Source organism: Athene cunicularia (genome assembly GCF_003259725.1).
Source record: "Athene cunicularia isolate RWA chromosome 14 unlocalized genomic scaffold, athCun1 chr14_part1, whole genome shotgun sequence".
In the NCBI taxonomy this organism is placed as follows: domain Eukaryota; kingdom Metazoa; phylum Chordata; class Aves; order Strigiformes; family Strigidae; genus Athene; species Athene cunicularia.
The window spans coordinates 1,140,185-1,162,811 of record NW_020799118.1 but is presented as its reverse complement, the minus strand read 5'-3'; the positions used below and the strand labels follow the sequence as shown (position 1 = coordinate 1,162,811).

Here is a 22,627-nt window from a genome sequence, read left to right as displayed (position 1 = left end):
AACCTTCTTTTTTGTATATTAGTCTGCTGACAGGGAGGGGAAAAAGAAAACAATTGGGTTTTTTTCCTTTTAGACTTTGAACATCAACATTTTCCTTTCAATACTCATAATGTATTTTTCAGAAAAAAACACGATTTTTTAAAAAAAATGTGATACAGCAAGTATGCCATAGTGAGACATCCCTGTACACTAGTCCTTTTCATATTGTCCTGAGTGTCTGATTTAAGTACTCAAGCAGTGGAGAAAAGTGGCAGAATCCCTGCATTCCTCTTACTTTGATCAACAAGAAGAAATTTTCAGTTGAACTGTGCAAAACCGCTATGATTTCATAAATCAAATCTGGGAGGCACGTGGTTTATATATAAGCCATTAAGTCTCTATAACCCATCAAACAGAAAGACAATAAAACATACCTCTAAAAAATGGGGGAAAAGAAAATCCATTAACATAAGACCCATCAACAATGTTTCAAAGACAACAGAAACATGCATACATATTCAAGTTTCCAAATATGGATATATATTTAAGCATAATTGCTCTTATAAGAGGCTTCATTAGAGGAAAAGACATTCTGCATCACTGTTGAAGGAGTCAGTTCTGAAATAACTGAATTAGGAAGTTTTGATCAAACTGCCCAAGTCCAGACATCCAGGCAGCTGCAAAAAGCAATATATTGCTACGGAGAAAAGATTTACCTGGCAAAAGATCCGATACGACATAAAAAGACAAACTGGAATCAATGAGAAATGAATTGGATTACTGGATAGAAGCATATTCTTGCATGTGTTCAAGCTACTGGGAAAGTAATAGAGCCAGCAGGTATAAAAAAAAGGCCTTCCAAGTGTCTGCTTACCCTTTCACGATCCAATCATAGCCATCCTGTTAATCAGGTTGGATTACATCCCAGATATTAATTTGGCAAACAAAACAATGGTCTGATTCAGTCTGTCCCCTTCAAATATGCTGAAAACAATCTGCCGCTGATAATCTTGCCATGCGTGTAGCCCTGGAAAGCCATCGGATCAATTTACGCCTAGATGATAGAAGTTTGAACTCCAATCTGAATGACAGAAGGCTCCCTCTATTCGTTAACGGACTGTAAACTCGTTCTCTGCTTCCCAAGGCAGCGCCGAAACATTGGCAGTGAAGGGAGACAGTTCGAGGAGTTACGGACTCCTTTCAACTACAAATAAATACGGGATGTCTGCACAAAGGATCACCGCCTCGGAAGTGGGTGAAAGCATCGCGTTCTCACTGGCCACCGTTCTGCTGCTGCAATTCGGTTTTGTAAACAGTTTGAGTAACACGAGCCTTCCTAATAGATTTTTTTTTTTTTTCCCCCTAAAACAGTGTTGATAAAACAGCAATATTTTGGTTAAGCTGAACAGTGCTCACACAACATCAAGGCCGCCTCTTTTGGTCATGCTGACACCCGCCGGCCCACAGTGCGCCAGCTAGCGGCCGGCCAGGGATGGGGAGAGGACGCAGCTGATCCGAAGTGGCCAGAGGACTACGCCTACCATGTGTCCCCATGCTCAGCAATAAAACCAGGGGACTGGAAGGAGGGTCCTACAACGGAGGCAACGGGGAGGGTTGTGGCTTCCAAGACGACCATTTCTCAGAGACTTGCTGGGCATTGGTCTGCATGCAAGAGGTGGCAAGTGACCCTCTGTTTCACTTGTGGGTTTAGTTTTGGTGTTTGGGTTGGTTGGTTTTTTTTTTTTTCCCCTCTTCACTTAATCTGTCTTTATCTCAACCTGTGAGTTTTCTTGCTTTTGCTTTTCCTCTTCAGTCCCATTAGGCAGGGGGGAGTGAGCAGGTGGCTATGGGGGTACTCAGCTGCTGGTCTCAGTCAACCCACCACAACATAGTAAGTCCCTTAGTTTTACATTTTTTCCCTTCTTTACTGTGGTATGCCGTTAAGCATAAGCAATACTTTGTTTTAGGTAGCTGTTTTCAGTCAGTCTCAACTCCTGAATCCCTACAGCAAGCCAAATCCTGCACGATACCTGGGTACCAACAGCGGAGGTTAATAGAAATAATCACAGAGCTCCATCCTCTGGAGCCAAACATTCATGGTGTAAAACTCACAGACAGGCTATCTGGAAGATTCAAATATTGCTGTTGGCATAAAATCCATTAGCTGATATGCATACATAATTAATATACCAGCTCTTTTCTTGTCCATAATCATGCCAATGACACGGAGCAGCAAGAAGGCGGTACCTGAATATTAGAGGGAATGTTTAATAACTAATATTCCTAACTTATTTCCATAAGAAACTTTTTGTTGCTGGTTATAAAGAAAACAAACGCAAAAATTGAACATGCAGTTCGATTTCAAAAAGGATTTCAATTTTCGATATTTAAACTTTCCACAGAGATGCAGTTTTTGATACAGAAGGGATGTTATTTAGCTCTCTCCATCGACTAAGAACAGTAAAGTGCCTGCACCAATTTCTCCACGCAAAATTTCAAATAGCATTTCCATGTTTTGTACACAGTAGTTTCAGGGAAGGGTATAGTGGACTATGCAAGCTTAACACCGTAGAAGACCAGCCCGAAGTCAGGCTGTCAGGTATACTGATTAAATACAGAGAAAGCAACTGCAACCTCCCATATAGCAACACGTCGTGTATTTATTTTAACACAAATTCTACTACAATGACATAGAAGAAATTATAAACGAAGTTATAATTCCAATTTTTTTTTTCCTGGAGAAATACATAACCTCTAGAATTCCACTTCACCAGTAAGGCTCTTTAAGGATAATTCATAAAAATGGAACGTCTCTTTCAAACACCTGCGAAGTCAATAGTGGCTTTTGATTCTACTGCAAGGAAAATGAAAATTCAGGAATAGAACAGTTCTATGGCTAAAGCACATGGACATGTTTGCAGCCAGGAAAAGAAAGGTTTTAATGCTTTTAGACCTTCTAAAGTGCATGTACTTCCAAGAACTGAGGTTTCTGTAAGGAAAATAAACCCTTCCCAGTCCAATGTAGCTCACACAATACATCCTAGTATTACTAGATTTACTACCTAGGTGCTCAGAGTCAGGGAGAAAGACTTTATTTTAGGGCTGCTCAATCAATCCCTGTATTTTCTCTTTTAGGAAGGTTTGTAATTCTTTAAAATTTTGAATTAACCACCAAAGTTGTATATATTTACAAATTTACTTGTAGGTTTGTTTAATTTACCTTTTAGAGAACTGAAAAAGACAAGGTTGCAAGTGTTCTATTAATGCTCTTTGGGTAAATTTAATCAGCTAATGTGCAATCTGTGTATCACTTGATGTATGAAATGCTGTCCTGCAATTTTAAAGAAAAAAAAAATCCTAATGCACTGCCTGGAACTTGGGAATAGAAAATGAATGAAAAATGTCTCCGTACCTCAGTTTAATGAAACAACATCTGGAAGATTACTTGTCTAATAAGAAGCGTATCACCAAGCCTGATGTATAACAGAAGTAAGAAAAGTATAGATTTTTCTAAATTTTGCCATCTGGGAGCTTTATGCAAGAATAAATACTCTTACCGGCTGGATAAATTCTCTGATTTTCTATGAGTGCAGAACGCTAAGTGGCTTCCCACAGCGGCCTCATTACATAAGGATCTCTTAGGAGTTACTCTGCTGTGTATTTCTGCTCCAAACCCCGGCTAATACTGACCTACCGCATTTATTGCAATCACAGCTAGATTTCACCGCGCTCAGTGAACTGATGATACTTTTTTCCCCCCAACGCAGAAAGAATAAGTCGAGGCAATAATGACAGCTTGTAACAAAGACTTCAGGTGAATGCCCTGCACCTTAAAACTCAGGCTTATTATTTAAGTATGTAAAATCAGAGCCAAGAACTCTATGCACCTTTTTTCCTTCCCCTTTGCCTTCTCCCAAAACCGACCTTAACTTTAATTTTTTTTAGAAGTTCATCCAGTTAACATGTTAAACGATTTTATCAAAGACTACTAACGTCCTGTGAGACAGAGATACTTTATTTTCCTGTATCCAAAACCAACGTGAACTTCCAGATTGCTAAAATGGATAGTGGCTGAAAACATGGGGCACAGCTCAAACAGATGAAACGAAAAGGGTTTTTTAATCCTTAATTAAAGTCTATAATTTTAATTTCCCCATTCTAGGAATTCTAAAATATTCCATACGGAAAATTCAACATGAAGAGTTTAAAAAAGTCAAACCAGCAACTGGTTACAGGCAAAGCTCTGCTCAACTTCTGTGCTGGAGAGTCTACAAAAACAGCCCTAGCTTCTAATATACTGCATATAAGTTCACATTATAGCAACTTTATCACATTGCAAGGCAAAACCTCTCACTACTTTTGTACAGCAGGAGATGGTGTTTGTCTCCAAATGTAGTCATACCAAGCACAGGGACAAGCCTAGGGGGGGGAAAAAAAAAAAAAAAAAAAAGCGCCTTTATCCTCTGCTAGCTGCTGCTAAAATACAGGCTTTTTAAACAGTTGTTGAGCACATAATTTCTAGTGGATTTGTATGAAATAGATGCATTTCTTATTTTAAATAAAGGTCTCTCTAATGTCCAGCTATGGTTTTGCTTAACATGCCTTTGAATTCTTTCCAAGCAGTGAAAGCATAAAAAGGCATTTGAAAAGAGGGAGGAAAAAAATATTTAAATATTTAAAAAGCAAAACCATTAAAAGTATAGTGGCTTTGGTAGCCTTCATCAGTAGTAGGGACCCCAGCTTCTTCTGTAGTTACCTGTCTGGATATGTAATTCAACATAAAAACAAATGACTGTGGCTGGAGGTTTGGGTTGGTTAACACAAAGTTTAGATGAAGGAAGATCTCTGACTTGAGACTGTTTTGCCAAACACAGAGACATAATTTGGTTCGCGTCAAAAAGACTTTCGCTCTTGCTTCAACGTTCTTTAGATCGGGTCCCATAAAACCCTCAAAACCCCACGGAGCTTCCCCAGGCTTACAGCAGGAACGTAACGAAGGGTCCCAGTCTGAAAGTGCTGCCACCTCAGTGGTTTTATTACGGGGGCACTCCTAGAAACTGTGGGCGACAAAGTGACCCAGGCCCTTAAAAGAAACCCAGAGCTTTTCCTTGTTACTCAGCCCCTCCAGCCCTTGGGGTTAGCCAACGCAGCTGACAGTGAACACAGAATTATCTGTAAATAAGGTGATCCATCTGTACCTACTGTTAACTCCATCCTTCTTTATGAAGTCTCCCACATCCTTATTAAAAAGCAAGAAGATAGGGAAGGAATTGTCACCTTGGAACTTACTTTTCTCTAAAGCAGCAATGACCATTAAACTCTCTGGCATATATATACAATATAAAATTACACGCTGAGGTATAGTCAATTTATTTAAATCCATGTCATTTGCCCTTGCATCATTTAGCCTTGATATCTAGCACATTGCAAAGAATCTGGGCGGTCCGATTAATAACTGAAAATTATGTAGCTAACATAACTGCTCAACCTCGTGTATAAGTTCCTGATGCAGCAGCATGTGGGTTATGAAAAGCTGAGACTACCAGAAAACAGACAGCTCTTAAAAGGAAATGTGTCACCGCATAATAGAAAAAGTTGCACTGCCCCATTGCTGCTAAGTCTGATTAATTCACAAATCGAATATCCAAGACGTGTTCCCATTCACGGCGTGATAATATTAATAGATCTGTGGGGGTTTTTTTCCCCTTTTTTGTATAACTTCAGGAAGCCAATTCCCCTCTGTGTTTTTATACCTGTTGAAAACTTAATGGCCAGATGTAGTCAAAAGTTCAACAAGGTTTCAGTCTCTCCTGAATTATTTTTCAGTTAATTTTGGCAGATAATTAGCATCAAATCAGACTTAAATTCTCCCTCTCCACTAGTTTGTTGGGGTTTTTTTGTTTTGTTTTGTTTTTAAAAAAAATAATCTGAATATTTTAATTTTACATTTAGATGAATATTAAAGCCAAAAAGTTTCTTTCTTCTGTTCCTTTCCTTGTCCCCAGGTGAAATATAATTCATTGTATGCAATGCAGGTACAGTACATATGAATATATTTCCACAGTAACTTGTGCATACATTTGCTTCAGTGAAAATAAAATGTATTATTAATTTATATAAACCTATTAGATATTTCAGAATGCTATTTCTAGCTTAGTGTGCTTCTTAAGAGTTATGAGTAGGAAGTTGTCATATACCTAGCGCAATTTATTTCAAAGCAGAGGAAGTTCAAAAGGAATTGTGATTGCTTTCCAGTTTTTAAATACATGTAACACAAACATCACTGTGAACGTACAAGTAGATAAAGGCATGTTTTAATGCCAAAGCGTTAAATAAAAAGGCTAGAAAAAAAATATATGAGCTGAAAGGCATGACTGCTAGTCACAGGAAAGGATAAAAATTAGCACCATTTAAAAAAAAAATAGGTTATTTGTTTCCTTTGTAATAACACTAACAGAGAAGTGTTATATTGTACATAAAGAATAATACAAGTCGGTGTGCCCACGGATTCTTTTTAGAAACTTCTAAATTGGGTTTAGACTGGAATCAGATTTCAAGCAAAAATATTTTGAGGATATCTTAAACTCCAGTCTACCTCAATGAAAAGCTGACAGTTCAACGTCACCGACTGCTCACTGACAAGTCACTCATTCCAGGTTTTTCTCAAGTGAAACTGAAATGATCAGCATATAGCTACCGCAGAAACTACATTTTTATATTCTGTATTTTGCATACTCTGAAACTAGAATTTGCCAGTTTGCTGACTGATGCCCTCAATAAGATTTTTTACAACACAGGTTAATCTGTAACAGGGATTACATTTATATTCTGTATGAGGGGGAACTAAGTATTTCATCAGTACTAAAGGACTTTGGAAAAAGAAAGAGTGTACCTTTTATATGGTTCTTCCTTCATTCTTTGACACCTTCCCCCAAGACACTTAATAATATGAGAAAGTTGTCCTTAAAAGTAAAGAATTAATAGTCTCTTCAAGAACTAATCTGCTACACAGCCACGGAATTACAATTTCAAGATTTACCCAAATATCTTCGAAATGTAGATTTGAAAAAAAAAAAAAAAAAGTCTCCTAATAAAGATAATTTATGCGCGATAGCAACCATGTTTACACATAGTAGTACAGGGATAGAAAATGTGATAGCGATAGATGGAACACATTTGCAAAAAGACACAATGTAGTAATAAGGGTTTGTTTTTTTTTTTACCGATCTGCTTTAACAGGTATAGTAGCATAATAAATATACTATCTGTGTCCCTTATGTGTATTCAGCATGTGTAAAAGTCATGCAGCCGAACACGCTGACACTTCAGTGGGAGGTCAAATTATTGTTTTGGCACTTCTGTCATGCCTGTCATTTCAATTCCACTTTATCAAATTACAGATTGCTAGATAGAGTTGGATTAAGAGGAAAGACAGACACACACACACACATACAGAGGCGCAATTGTCATCACTTCAGTTGTGAAATTCCGTAATTGCATGTCAGTGACAGGAAGAACAAGAGAGCAGTAATAGGAATGACATTATGATCATTCAAACGCTATGAAACTTTCCAACAAGACTTTGCGCTGTGTCAAGCTACGTGCCAGGAAACGGACTGGATTTCTGAGTATTTCCTCACATTAGAATTGCCAATATTTATTAGGCTGACTAATGCTGCGTGTTAGGTTCTAGGGCAAATTTCAGCTACCTGTTTTTCCATACCAAGTGTTTTCACTTGAAAAGAACATAAACTAAACAAGGGAAAAGGAAAACACCGTGATTTAAAAAAAATGTGACTAAAAGTAACACGCGTAACAAAAAATAATACCTAAACGACTAAGACTATGTGGGGGATTCAGCTTCGAGATTTAGGATTTCTGGAGTCTGAATCAAAACCATTGTGGAGGAGTCAGCCATGAATTTCGAGTGACTTCTCTGGCAATAAACAACCAACAGAAAACACGCCCACGCCATAAATAATTTTACCCTTTTGCGGAATTTTTGAAAGCTTCCAGCTCCGTACTGAGGAAGATTCAAGACGCGTCATGTAAATCTGACTTACAGGAGCCGAGATGTCAGCGGAAACCTCTGGCACATTGTGACAGGTGGATGCTATTCTTGGAACAGCTTGTTATTCTCACTTCTGGGTGACTCCCCCTTGTTTCTGAATTCTGTGGTCAATCCTCTATGTGGTTCTATCATACGATGGTTCAATAATACACCTTAATGTTTGTACAACAGTTAAAGAGGCAGAAGAAATAGGAATAATTTGTTCACTCTAGGACACACCAGAAGGCTCGTTAATGCTCAAAATTTCCTTCGGTTTCTCCAAATCTATATCCAAACTCCATCTAGACACTTCCTTACCAATCCATTGGAGTCAGTGATCTTTCCTCATCAAAAAATTAATTTCTTTTGATGTGAGGAAAAACGCATCTCAAAACTCTACAGAACAATGCGGATTGCACAATGCCTTCACAGGAGAATAAAAATGACACTTGCTCATATTCACTGATAGGAAGTTCCTAAACATCAGAAAAAGGGATTACAATGAAAGGAAACAGTATGTAAATATATCCACATCTTAGATGCCAGTAGTCGAGTCAGTCCCTCCATGATGCTTGTAAGTTCTTCACTATTTTATAGCCTCATTAATTCCCTCCCATAGTAACCTGAAGAACATTAAAGAAATTGGATAAATTTTCTTCCTACTAATAAGACAAATTTTTCCTTTAAACTTTCACAGAAAACATTTTCACATGATCATCATAAAAAAAAAAAGTATTTCAAGAAGCCACAGAATAGGCAAAGCAAAACATATTTGTAATGCTGTTTCTTTTTCTCCTCATTTTGTCTCAGACTCACTCTGTAACCTTGCCTAATGTCTCCCCTTCACACTTCCATTTCCCCATATGTACCTTGAGCAATATAAATATAAGTACTTCCCTCATAGGTGTTTTTAATTTGTTTGTGAAGTACTTTGAGATCCTCTGACAGAAGGTACTAAAGAAAAAAAAAATAAATAAATTATAAAATATTTTCCACAGCAGGCACAGAAAAGGAAAGGCATTACTGCCTATACCATATCCCACAGAAGGTAATAGCGAGTTATGAAACATTATGCTACTACAGGGAAATTTTCCAACTTACTGACCTATCGTGTTATTGGCCTAATGCATACCCATAAAGTCTATTACTCTCATAAAGCCTCTGCACTCTGAGCTCAGAAGTGGTAAATTTTCAAGTCAAGATGCATCTCAAAAATGTTCTCTCCATGAGCTACTTTCCTTCTCAAGAACAGAAAATGAAGCAAGATATCCTGAGTGACCTTGAGCCACCGAGCTAATAACACTTAGCTGCTAGTTAACGGTCAGCATTATGTTGCCTGCAAGGAATACTGAAGAGAATGTCACTGCACATTACAGCAGAAGTGAGTCTATTACTAAACAGAGCAAGCTGAAATAAAACAAAAAACTAAAAGCCAAAGCTGAAGAATAAAACATTCCTAGCACAGTAAAAACTGGCTGAAACAAAGTTAGCCGGCACAGAAAGGTCATTGTAAGTTAACTTTCCATTCAGTTTTCAATGCCTCAATTTTCCATTTCAGATGGAAACATAAAAGAGAGGGGGGGAGAGTAGAGTTTCATATGAGAGTTTTGGTTTCACAGCATTGCCATCAATTAATTTGATGATATGACAAAATGCAATTGCAGAGTTGAGTTAACAAAAAAAAAAAAAAAAAAAAAAAAAAAAAGGCTTTACGTATTAGCAAGTCTTTTCTGAGTGGAATCCAAGACTAGAGTTATTGAGAAGTTTCTGAAGGAATCCACATCATCTCCATCTTGGCAAAATACACAATATCCTTATTAATTCTCTTCAATCATAACCAGTTAGATTTCCCCCAGCACACAGAGTTCCATTAGAAAACATGGGTAGAAGGAAAAAACACCCACAACTGTCATCATCCTTACAAGAGCGAAACCTCGTGCTGAAAAACATCACAGGCTTTGAAATTATGACTCAAATTCCAAGACGTGATGTGAGTAGCTTATAGATATAAATGCGTTTTTACAAAAATCGCTTTGCAAATAAATACATTTGCATGTTTTTAACAGGTTTCTTTTTTTTTGTGAAAATTTAAGGGTCGTGTTTCTACGTATATTTCTTCGCAAAGCAAAGCCGAGACATTCCCATGATCGCACGATTCATCGAACATCAAATACTGCAGTGTTCGAAATGAAGGTGTGAGACTAAACCAAAAAAGGGTTGGGTGGGACAAACACAGAAAAATATTGATCAGGTAGGAAATGAGTACATAGACTGACAGGTCCACTGCTGGCAATGGTAAATGCAATTTAATAACGCAGAATAATATATGCAAGTTGCAGCGGACTGTTGATTACTTGTCACCTGTTACTCTCAAACCTGAGGGCTTTTATCTTTGTAGAAAATATAAGTAGAATCTTACATAAAAAAGTTAAAGTAACGATGGAAGGAGAGAAAGAGCAGAGTGATAAAACGGTTTGGGATAATTAAATGCTGTTTTGTCATTTACAGAATAATAGATTTCAAAATAATAATTAAATTTAACTTCGACTTTACCTTCAGGCAACGTTTCAGCCATGGTTACATACATTTCTACTTCAGAAGTTGGAGATTAAGAAACTTCAGGATAAAAGATTGCAAGAAAAAGCACCTTGCAGTTTTATATTTTGTCGTTAACTGGGAAAAACTTTCTATTAATTACTAATGATATAGTTCATTAGTAGTATATTTCATTATGACAGTGCAAATTATTAGATACTAATGACGCATGTCCTAATTGCAGTAGTTTGTCTTGATTTCAACCTACATGAAACGAAAACATTTATTTACAATGTTTCAGGTTCTATGAATTACGTTCAGTTCCTAATTTATGCCTTCAATAAACATGAAACGATGCATTATTATTAACCAGGATTGATGTATTTTTTATTTGATGATCACCGCGTAGGTCATTGGTAATCTATATCCCTGGGCTGTAAAGTCAATCTGCCACTTAAGCTTCCGTTCTGGGACCAAACACAGAGAAAAGATTGAATATATCATGCACTAATGGTAGGCGTTTATTGTATTTCTGTTCTTTGAAAATGCTTACAAAAATTAAGAAGATAAATTTAGGGGTTTGCACGATAATTCTTTATGCTAATTCCTGTTTCTGCATGTGAAAGCTAGAGCACTGAACAGATTGTCATCGTTGGATTAAAAAAAAAAAAAAAAAAAAAAAAAAAAAAAAAAGTACTTTCAGCAAGTCAGAAAACAAACCATAGCCCAAAACCTAGCAAACCTCATGTCTGTTGTTAACCTCAGGGATTAGCGAGGCAAGATCACGGAAGAGTCTGTAAACCTCCAGCCATGTGTCCGTATGCATCAGGAGTTAGAGTCAAAAGGATGAGAAATTCACAGCACTGAGCACTACGATGCCAATAACCTCCAGGTCTCCAAAATTAATGATCCATCGAGAGAGAGACAAAAAGAGAGGGGCTCTCCAGGAGTCGCAGTAAGTTTGGAGACCCTGTGACTGTCACCTCACCTTCATGCCGCTGTATATAAGATGGGGAGAGGGAAGAGAGCCAATGAAGTAATAAAGCACGGGATAACACAGCAATCTCATGCTCTTCCATTTCACTTCACTTGCTCAGTGCTAGGACCTGCACCGTCTCAGAAAGTCAGATCGCGTATTCTGCCCTGGATGAGGTGGCCCTTTCTGGGGTCGGACAGCGGGGTTAGTCTTGATAGCCCGCATCACTGAAGAAAGATTGCTCCTTAGGAAACCACTCAGAGCAATCGCTGAGGCCAAGAAAAAGCATCAGATATGCAGCTCCTGCGATTTATACTGAGGTAGGAATCATCCGATCATAAAACAATGGGGAAAAAAAACAAAAACAACCAAACCAGCTTACTGGCAACAGGCTGATACATCTGCTAGATAAAAGGAAAGTTGCAATAAAAGGAAAAAGAAATACATCACATGCATTACTAAGACTGCGGTCCAAAGCTTATCAGGACCTGGACAACTTTTGCCATTATGCAAGCCATAAAAAGAACCTTTGGGTTGTGCAGTTTTAATAACTTCTACTCGCACCAAAAAAGAGAGGCAGATTTTGGTGTTTAGAAATAAGGCCCCAAACTGCACCTTAGCATGCTGTCAAACGACATGTGCCTGAATTTAAACATCTAAACAGTTTTATAAAAGCTCAGAACCTGAATTCACAGTAATACCAGATGATAGAGATTTTAAAGGACATCATGTGCTTGACACTCCCACAAACTCAGTTACTACTCCACACAGTGATACAGTACACAGAGTAATCCCGAACTAGATTCTAGCTCCAAATTTTAAAATTTCAGTAGAAATATTTAAAAAAAAAAAAAAAAAAGTTCACTCTCTTCAGTGAGAAAATACTTTAAAACTGGATTTATATTTATTTTTGCCAATTCTAAATTGTGAAATTGCATATACTTCTACGTGAAGTCTTTGTTTCTTGGTTAGTTCTTACCACGAGCACGTTAACCGGGTTAATTTTGATTCAGCTCACCATGCGCGTGCAAAATACGTGAGAGAAAAGTGGAAGGAACTGCACGAGACATAAGGAGGCATGATCTGTCACTTATGAAGCTTAGAAAAGGAAGCAGAAATGGAAAGCAAGATAATTTGGAAATTCACCAAAAAAATAAAACAAAGTTACTAACACAGGAGAATAGAGTGTAGGGCAGGCATGAAGTCAGGGACAGAAAAGAGCAGCAAGGCAAGAATGCTTTGGGTTGTTAAAATGCTTTTAAAGGAAAAACAAACAAACACAAGCAAACAAAAAAAACCCACCCTTAACCCTCCCAGAGAACTGGAAAAGCATTAGGAGTGCAAATAACAAGGATAAGGCGGGCACAGGAAATTGTTATGTTTCAACTCTCAGACCAATGCAGCAAAATTACTGTTCCTATTGTCATTAAAATGGTTTCTAAATAATAATAATAAAAAAATCCTATGTTTGCTTACTGTCCTTGTAATTCTCCTACAATAATCTAGTTCTATTATACGCAGACTAAGACATTTGGTGTTGACTTAATTTAAATGCAAGAAATTCAACCTATCTTGGTATGGAGGACTTCAACAATCGGAGAACAGTAACAGCCGCTTGGTCTCTAAGATACACCGTACTGTCTCTTCCAGTTACATTCACAGTTTAGTACTTTAATTGAATTCTTAATATGTTTCTCTATAGCTGAAAATAATTCCCTCACTTCTATTCCTGAAAACGTTGAATATCCGTGAAATTCTGAAGAACCTTTATCACCCATCTCAACAAAGCAAATGAATTGTGCTTTCCTGCATGAACTTCAGTAGCATTTTATATCGGGCTTGTAGGATATTGTTTTATATAATCTGAGCTATCACGAACAACTGAAGTGCCTTTGGTGTAATGCTGCTTAATAGAAGCTCATTTTTATAGAAAAAAGAACTTGACTGCTATTTTCTGAATCAGGAGGAGCTCACTAATGCTCATGGAAAGATGCAGTAGCCAAAAGTAGTGTAACAAAAAAAAAAAAAAAAAAAGGATTTTTGGAAAAGTGAGTAATAGAGCATTGGTATCACCCATTATGGTACAGCTAAACTAATGATAAATTAAGTATAAAGACGTGCTGTTTCAAAACATAAATTGAGAGTATCGTGCTGTTACTGCTAGAAGGCAGCGTTCTGCGTTGCTCATTTTAGAGCAGAATTTGATAGGACTTCAGTTAAAGAATTCCTGCTAAAAATGTAACTTTATGCAAGTATATTCAAACATACGTGCCATAACGTACTGTTTCAAAAAGCAAACGCTAACACGGTGAAGAACACAGCTGAAAACATTTTGTACTCATTCACGGAATATAAAACTGGAAGTAATCGAAGATAAATGTTTTTAAACATCAACCCTTTAGAAGGACAAAAAAAAAAAAAATTCGTATTAAAGATACTGCTTATAAAGCAAGAAAAAGCAGTCCTTATCTTGCTGTTTTCCAAATATTTAACATGGTAGGCCAACATTATCATTAACGACATGACACAATAATTTTGTTATTAATGGAAATTAAGAACAGAAAGTGCAATCGCCTTTTAAACTGTTCATAGCTTCGCGTCTCGAAATTAAGATTATAATTCCCTTCTGAACAAGCAGTCATTCCGATTTCCAGCTGCAGTATATTCGATAAAGTAAGACTACGTTGTCCCCGTTGAAGTTAAAATACAACATTAGGAAAGTTGCTGTTGGAAATATTCTAAAACATACGTAAAACGTAACACCGCAAATTAATTTTGCATTATTTAAAAAAAAAAAACAACAAAACAACCAAAAAATCCCACCCCACTTAATAGAGTTGCCTGAAAAAAAAAAATACATTAAAAGAAGCCACTTACTTTTCTGTCCTCAGTTTCTACACAGGAACTGCACTCTGCTTTAGTATCCTGAAAAGAAACACAGAAGACTCTGTCACAAAACAGATTGACTGGGGCTGTGGGAATAACTTGAGACACAAAAAGGGCGTCGAAGTTTGAAAAGTGAGTTTCTCAACCTATTACACCGGACTAAACTGTTGGGTTTGTGTATATAGTGTCTTTCAACGTACGCTGTTTAGTATTATGGCTCTAAGGTTTATTAAACTTTATTTCAAGCAGAAACTTTAACCCAGGATTGCAACGTCACAAAAACCCAAACCTATTTCAATATAGTGTAGCCAGCCAGTGTAGTGAATTGGTGATGGCAGCTTAAAAAAAGAAAATATATATATATATAAAGGTAACCTTGAAAGGAAATAACTGCTCAAACTTCTGCCTGCTGTCAAGAGTGATTACTAGGACTTGCTATCTTGAAGACATTTATGCCTGAATCTCACTGCAACATGCAAGAATAATCAAGCATCTATTTAATATAAACATGCATCTGTGTATGTGTGTACACATGCGTACACACACACACACACACGCTTTGGATTTACGTTTTCTTCAGAAGTCAAATAAATAATCTTAAACCTAATGACACCCAAGACATGTTCCTTTCACTCCTAAGGTATTTCGACTCTCATTGAACCTTTGAATTTTTGTCAGCAGACCTGAAGACACGCAGATCAGCATTATCACAAAAATAAAGAGTCCGGAAGGCATCTCCTCCTTCATCGTATCCCTTCGTACAACATGTTACTATTGGAAACCGAGTAAGCCAAATATAGCTCGAGTCACTAAACTATAGACAAGCGATATATTATGATTTTTCTTTTGTTTTCATCTTTACTTTCCTACTGAGGGTATTCTTGGAAGTCAGTTTAGTTCGCATACCACAAGTCTATAGAGATTTCTGTTGGAAAAAAAATAGCATATAGCTGAAGGACAATTTTTTGTTAAAAGTCCTTCCCCAACCTCTCACTGAAGCTATACCTACTCTCATCAGGTTTTAAATTATTGGCTAGAGTTACTTGCTACATAAATCCCAAACTACAAATGTAAGGTTGAGAGCTAATAGCAGCTCTTATTAAAAATTAAAGAAAATATAAAATAAAAAAGTTGTGTTTCTTCAACACCATGCCTATTCATCTTAAACGAAGGACTAGTATTATTTCAATGCCAAAGACTTCTTACCTAAGCCATATACCAATAAAATAATTAAAAAAATTAAATCATTCAATCAAGTAAGAGGAATCAATGTTTCCTGAAAAAAATTACTTTCCTTCACAGGAAGTGATATTAAATATGTTTTCATTAGGGATATTAAGTTCTCTGTCACTTCTTAAGCAGCATATTTCCAACAAAAATCTTTAACAATTCATGTACGAATCAATACCTCAGATACCCTTTATATTCAAAATACTTTTCGCGGGGACCAGACTTTACTTTTTGGAATGTAACGCTCAAATTTTCTTTCATGTGTGACTTCCTGGCAGCCAGCCAGTCTCTCACCATGTCTCTCCTGCCATTTGGTGGATAAGGAAATACCACCTCTGCCTACAAGGCTGAATTCCTGAGCTTATTTGGGTATTTATAGTCAGGTTTTCTTGGTGAGCGAGGGAAAAAAAAAGCTCAACTTGAAAAGCTTTCTGCCTCAGAGCAATGAATTCAAACTTCATAAGCACCACCTCTCTTCACCGGCTAGCCATGCCCTAAGTCACCTTCTTGAAATAATGGAATGTTCGTTAACATAATTATTGGTTAATCAAAAAATAATCATAACTTTTCATATTACCAAGGACAAGGGTGGCTCTATCTCACGTACTGACCTAAATTAACCGAATGCAGAATAAAGAAGCTCCTATTCGATTCTAGTCACAGCTATTACGGACTCTCAGTTGGATGAACATGCCTTGTTCAAGACCCACGAGCACTCAAATCCCTTCCACTACGTACTGAAGATTTTAGTTTGCTATTTTGCTACTATTACTTCCCATTAAAAGAAGTTGCTAAGAAACCTAAATTCCTAAGCATTCATTACTCAATGCGAATTTAAAACATAGTTTTACCTAGATGAACCAAAATCCACCTCCCGCTCAGCGCAGTTTCTGGTTGTCTACAACCAATAAGGCAAAAGGTACAAAATTAAGCATGCAGCTCCGCTGGAAACAGTTGAGGCCAATCCTGCTGCAATCAGGAATTTGAGAGACAATGTGCTTGGACGTTAACTGACACCAGCCACGAGGAAAAGATACAGGCTCCAAACCAAATGGCCTCATTTCTATTCTGTGTTTTATCCCTGAACATCGGACAACCATTTCATTTCGTAGTTCTGGTTTTCTATCTAAAGATATGGAAAGTGACTCTTGCAGATTAACGACTGCACCATCAGCAATGCAAAGTGCATTATGTATTGTTTCAATATTACTGGATATTGAAGCCAGCAAGAAAGAGTAGTATTGGGTTACCTGTGAAATTATGCAAATTCAGATTGGGGTAAGGAAACAGATAGATGTCTTCAAGAGTAGAGACCTGAATTCAGACTTCTGCACAAAGGCAGGAGAAAAAAAAAATAAAATCTGGGTCTACTGTTATTTTACTGTTCCTGGTATTGGGAGGCTCCAGGGAGACCTTAGAGCAGCTTCCCAGTACTTTAAGGGGGCTACAGGAGAGAGAGGTGGGGAGGGACTTTTTACAAGGGCATCTAGTGATAGGATGAGGGGTGATGGCTTTAAACTGACGAAGGGCAGATTTAGATTAGATGTAAGGCAGAAATTCTCCCCTGTGAGGGGGTGAGGCCCTGGCACAGGCTGCCCAGAGCAGCTGTGGCTGCCCCCTCCCTGGAAGGGTTCCAGGCCAGGTTGGACGGGGCTTTGGGCAACCTGGGCTGGGGGAAGGTGGCCCTGCCCACGGCAGGGGGCTGGAACTGGATGAGCTTTAATGTCCCTTCCAACCCAAACCAGTCTGTGATTCTGATTCCTGAACAGGATTCTCCTTTATCAACGATGAAATCCTCACAAATCCATATACTCTAATAAAATACAACTCAGGATACTGACACATCACCTAAAGGAGGACTCATTCAAGAATCCTCAGACCAAAGGGGTTAAACCAGTTGGAAGGAGTTAAAAATGTGTACAGTAAAAATCCTCAGCTGAATAATCATTTCTTAGCTGAATAATGAACTGTAATTTGCAACAGGTTTCTTTCTAAAAACAATAGCAGTAATTTGTCACTTCTGTAGAAACAGTTACGAGAGTTGCTTGTTGTGCATCTGTTGTCTCTAGAAAGTCAATGTTTGTTACCAGCTGTAACTGAACTCAGACAGACTTTATCTTTGATTGACAAGAGTATTTCACGTTAGGGACGTGCATGCATATCTCAGCCTTTAATTGTCCAAGCAAAACAAACCAATTTTTCTGAAACAAGTAGTGTTAAAATTCTTTAAACTAGTGAAGTTACTCGTTTCATCAAGTATTTATATATAAATATTTGAGTATACATCATCTACATCCTAGATAGACCCCTTTTAAAGAAAAAAAAAATGTACACAGAAACTAAGCTTTAAAAAGAAAATTATCCAAATGAATCATCTGTCAATCTCAGAGCAAGAGGGGATGAAATCCAAATGTTCTTCTCTAAGAGACATCTGTGCTACTTTTTGTAAGTGCAAAATGACAAAGCACTGTCAGTTTAGAACGTGTATTGCAAATTTCCCAACTGTATGGAGTAGTCGAGATTAAGGAGCACCGTTGCTGTAAAGCAAGCGTAAAATCCTATAGGTTTGAGCAATACATCAGGTACTTTAACGTTGGTACGTCACAAAAAAAGTTCAAAACCAGTATTTGAATTTCTAACATTTTCGGTTTTATGTGAAATTTATGAAATATAAAAGGCAAACAGAATTCATATGCACACACACTACTTCCATGGCCTGTATCAGGAGGAAAGAGGAGACTCTGGAATTTATTAAAAGTATATCCTGAATTGGTTTTGTCTGTAATATCGAGAACAGTCAGTAGGTGGAAGCAAATAACCTTGTAAAATCTGGTCCAACCTTCCCATGAAAGAGAAATCCATTGCACTGACCAGGTTGGTCGGGTATTTGACACATAATCCTTGGCATCCCAACAAGTGTTAATACAAATGATGTCTTTTCTTCACAACACTTGTTTCCAACCTCATCAAAAGCCAGTAGGTTTAGAAATAAAAGGGGTATGGGGTTTTGTTTCAGGTTTAAAATTTTAAAAAGTGACACAATCCTTTTAATGACTAAAGCATATATATAGGTAACCTGATGTTGAAGAAAACAAGAATACATATATATATATATAAAATTTAAAAGTACAGTCAAATTCTAGATTATTGATTTTTCTGGATATTTTTATTAAGTGCTTAAATATATCAAAGCCCTGAATTATTGGGGAAAATACTTCATCTTTTTCACTATCCATTAGCCATTATATTTCATTATTGCTGCTAACAAACAGGCTGCCAGCAGAAAAATTCATTTGAATTTCAGATGAGTTGTATTTTATCCATCCCAGAGAACAAATTAAGCACACAGTAATACTTACTGAAGAATAAATGAAAAGCGAAACCTTAGAATGTGACATTCTACTAAGTTTGTCCTCAGCAAATGAAGGACTCATGCAGAAGCCTCATCAAATTAAGTTAAGATACCAATTCCAGGATTTTAATGGCTTCAAAAGTGCAATGTGAAATATTTAAGAGAAGAGCTTTATTTATCAAAGCAGCAGCTTCATCTCTATTTACGAACATTTCTGGACTAACAGAAGCTTGTCCCTACAACCACGAACCAGGAGAAGAGTGGGTCATCTGCGCCTTTTTCTTTTGTCCTATGGTTGTTTGTCTGGAGTCAAAAAGGAAATCCATCCGACAGGAATTTAAAACCAAGCTGCTTAAGATTTCGGGGAGCTTGCTTGCTTCTAGCTAAAAGTAGACAGACTTTAAGGGGAAGGTTTATGAAACTCTTGGAAAAGTGAACTGACAAATTTTATAAGAAAAAAAAATTGCTGCTTGTAAAAATACTGCTGTATTTTTAATGTAGATTTGAAGGGACTCTTGTGTGTGCCCTCCCACATACCCACCCACCATCCGGCTGTGTAAGTGGATACTCAATCTCTTCTTTCTTCTGATTCTAGTGTTTTGCTTATGTTCGTTTACACTTTTCAAGGCTGTCAAGAGCTGAAAACTTTTTTACCCAAAAAAAGCTTGACTTTTTTCATTAATAAAACTTGTTTGAGGAAACAGGTACCGCTTGCTGATCAAGCTTTATGGACTGCTGTGTATGAAATCTTCCCACTTCTTTTCCTCTTCATTCTTTCAACTTTATAAGTTACTTGTCCTTCTCTTAATTACACTCTAAATACTTAGAGATGCAAAGACAGCATCGAGAACAAGCCTTTTCACCCAACTTCTCCAAACATATGTTTTCATTAGTCCAATGATGCCAAATTACCTGAGCGTAAATCTTCTGCCAATGTCCTGCGATCATCACAACGGCACAAAAATAACATAAAAAAAAAAAACATGTAGCATTTTCTGAAAAGATGCATCTAATTTTAAGTCATGAACCCTTCATGTAGAAGTACCTAGCTGTATCTATAGGAATTTGTTTCTGAAGCCTAGAAAAATATAAGCTTAAAACTTAATCGGGGGGGGCTAGTAAATAATTTTCAATCTTTCAGATTCATATAAGATACAGTTATCAGTTTGAACAGCACAAAACCACTTCATTTTCCTACATATAACATCATTTTGGTCAAATCTGAAACTCCTTTTCTATATGCCGCGCTCGATTCAAAAAGCAACACTATTGCATCTGAATCCATCTTCAGTTTCAGATGCAAAGTGGGAAAACACTGGCAACTTCTGTTTTCTAGTTTGCATGCAATCTTCCAAAGAATCCTTTGAAAAATCTCATTATCTTTAATTTTTAACTAATTTGGAAAAAAAAAAAAAATAGGAGTAAATTTGTGTTAACCACCGCAAGAATTTTCAAAACTGTAATTTTTAGTAGTTTTAAACCGATAAAACAGAAATTTTTTTAGATTGTAAATGGTACTTATCTAATGATATCCCCTTAGGTGTCAAGTAGATCAACAGCCACACAAACGAGTATATCTTAAGCCACTGAAATCTATGTGATCAATACATATTCCTGACAAAGCCAAAAGAAGAGTTGTTGATAAAGCTGCCAGTGTGGTTTCAACGCAGACTACACACTAGGTAAGCTGAGAAAGACAACTGGCAGCACATACCCAAAGTGCAGGTGCAATGTTTCTAGAAAGCAATCTAATTTGACAGTTTAGGATTTCAAATTAACAACGACATAAGGGGACAACTGGATTCCAGGAGAAATTTACCTTTTTGAGCCCGGTTTCTTAAAAGTTAACAAGCATATTAAATTATTTTGTACCTCATGGACCTCAACGCCTTTAGAGTATATTTGTTAAGTTCAGCCACATCCGACGGGGAAACAGAAGCCCACTAGTTATTATTATGTTCCTGTATTTTTCATAAATTAGTGGCTGAATAAAAGGAAAAGATGAAACATTACTTGCAAAACCAGCCACTACAGCAGCTGTTAAAAGACTTCAAGGAGATCTGAGGATGCTGAGATGGGGAGGACCCATTATGTGAAGACAAGATACTGAAGTTGCTGCTGGGAAAAGTGCCCATGTTTATTGAGTGGGGACTCTGAAGACACAGAGTACAAATCTGTAATAAAACTATTTCAGTTAAGTCTACTGTTCGCAAAAATAACTGACTTCAAGACCAAAGAGGATTTCTGTTGAAGTTTTGAACAGATAATTCAGTCATTTTTTGGGCTACACAGTGATAAGAAGTAAACATAAATTATAACTGGGAGCAAACTTTCAAGCATACAGTGTCAGGAAAGAAATTCCTTAATCAAAAAGGTGTATGATGACTGCAGTAGTGAGAAAGTAGGTGCCCATGAAAACTAAGTCTCTGTGAAAATGTTGGGTTTTTTTTTTTCTTTGATATTAGGCTAAACTTTTGATTCAGTCACAAAAAGTTGAGTTTTATGTCTTTAATATATATTCATAAAAGGTCTATCTCCAAGCAGTAAAACCAGTTACGTTCATAATAAACTGGTTATGTATTCACTATGTTTTTTTGAGCAAAAAAGCAAAAGATGATTTTATATTGGAAAAAAAGGCTTCCCTGCATGAACAACCCACGAGTATTGTCACTTGTACCCTCCTGATTCTCTCCCTCATCCCACTTGAGGGGGAGTGAGTGAGGAGCTGGGTGGTGCTTGGCTGCCTACTGGGGTTAACCCACAACAATCACAAATTTATTATTTGTCAGCTTCTACCTATTCACAAGTGTGACAGGTAGTCAGGTCACAAATTATTTGGTGCTTCACATATGGAAACTTATTTCAACTTCCTGGCATACGTCTGCATCGTTACACTAATCAGAATGTGGTGACAAAGGCATGAGTGAAGACTGTATCCAAAGGACTACTCTTATCATGAGCAAATTAAAAAGAAGCTCTGAGGATGACAGCTATTGCTTTAACATCCTGGAGAAATAAAGAATTTAGTTATAACTAGAGTCTCGGGCAGCAAGCTTGTAAAATTTAGAATGGCCACAGCTTTGAGTTGTTTTCTTATCAACCAATAGTCAGATCTTTTTGTTACTGTTGCAAAGAGAAAGTGATTTGAGATGCGATTCCTTCTTCTATGCCCAGCGTAGGGTATCCAAGACCAGTTTCCTTTGAAATATCTGCCAAGCTATACTACGGTAAAGACGTCATAACCCATTTATTTTCCAAATGTTTTTAGGAACCTCACAGACGAAAAGATACTGGTCACACAGGAGCCCCGAAAGGCTGCTGAGTATCACTCATTCACGTTGCACATACAGAGGAGCTAAGACAGCCCGTAAGTGAACCCTGCTAAGGAAAACAGAGACAAATTTCCGTGGCATTGGATGCGTTACTGCTCAAAACTGATCAGCGCCCAATATCCCCAGCACATGTTCTTCTCCTGGATGAGTGTGCTGAAATTCAAAGTGTTTACTTTTCATTTAAGTGCCTCAGTACTAACATACACGTACTTTTGCAGTAAGTAAACAAATGAAGCATTGTTTCTCCTACTACTTCTTGGCTATTTTTCCCCCAAACACATGCTTCG

At 37.2% G+C, this 22,627-nt stretch overlaps 1 protein-coding gene across 16 annotated transcripts in view; it reads right to left on the bottom strand.

Annotated features, from left to right (window-relative positions):
• Positions 1-22,627, bottom strand: part of RBFOX1 (RNA binding fox-1 homolog 1) — a 1,263,570-nt gene that overhangs the window by 557,879 nt on the left and 683,064 nt on the right. For all 16 annotated transcript variants that reach the window (XM_026858910.1, XM_026858934.1, XM_026858919.1 and 13 more), the window contains exon 5: positions 14,418-14,465. In XM_026858910.1, the coding sequence (XP_026714711.1) occupies positions 14,418-14,465 (48 nt within the window). The remainder of the gene's footprint in view (positions 1-14,417; positions 14,466-22,627) is intronic.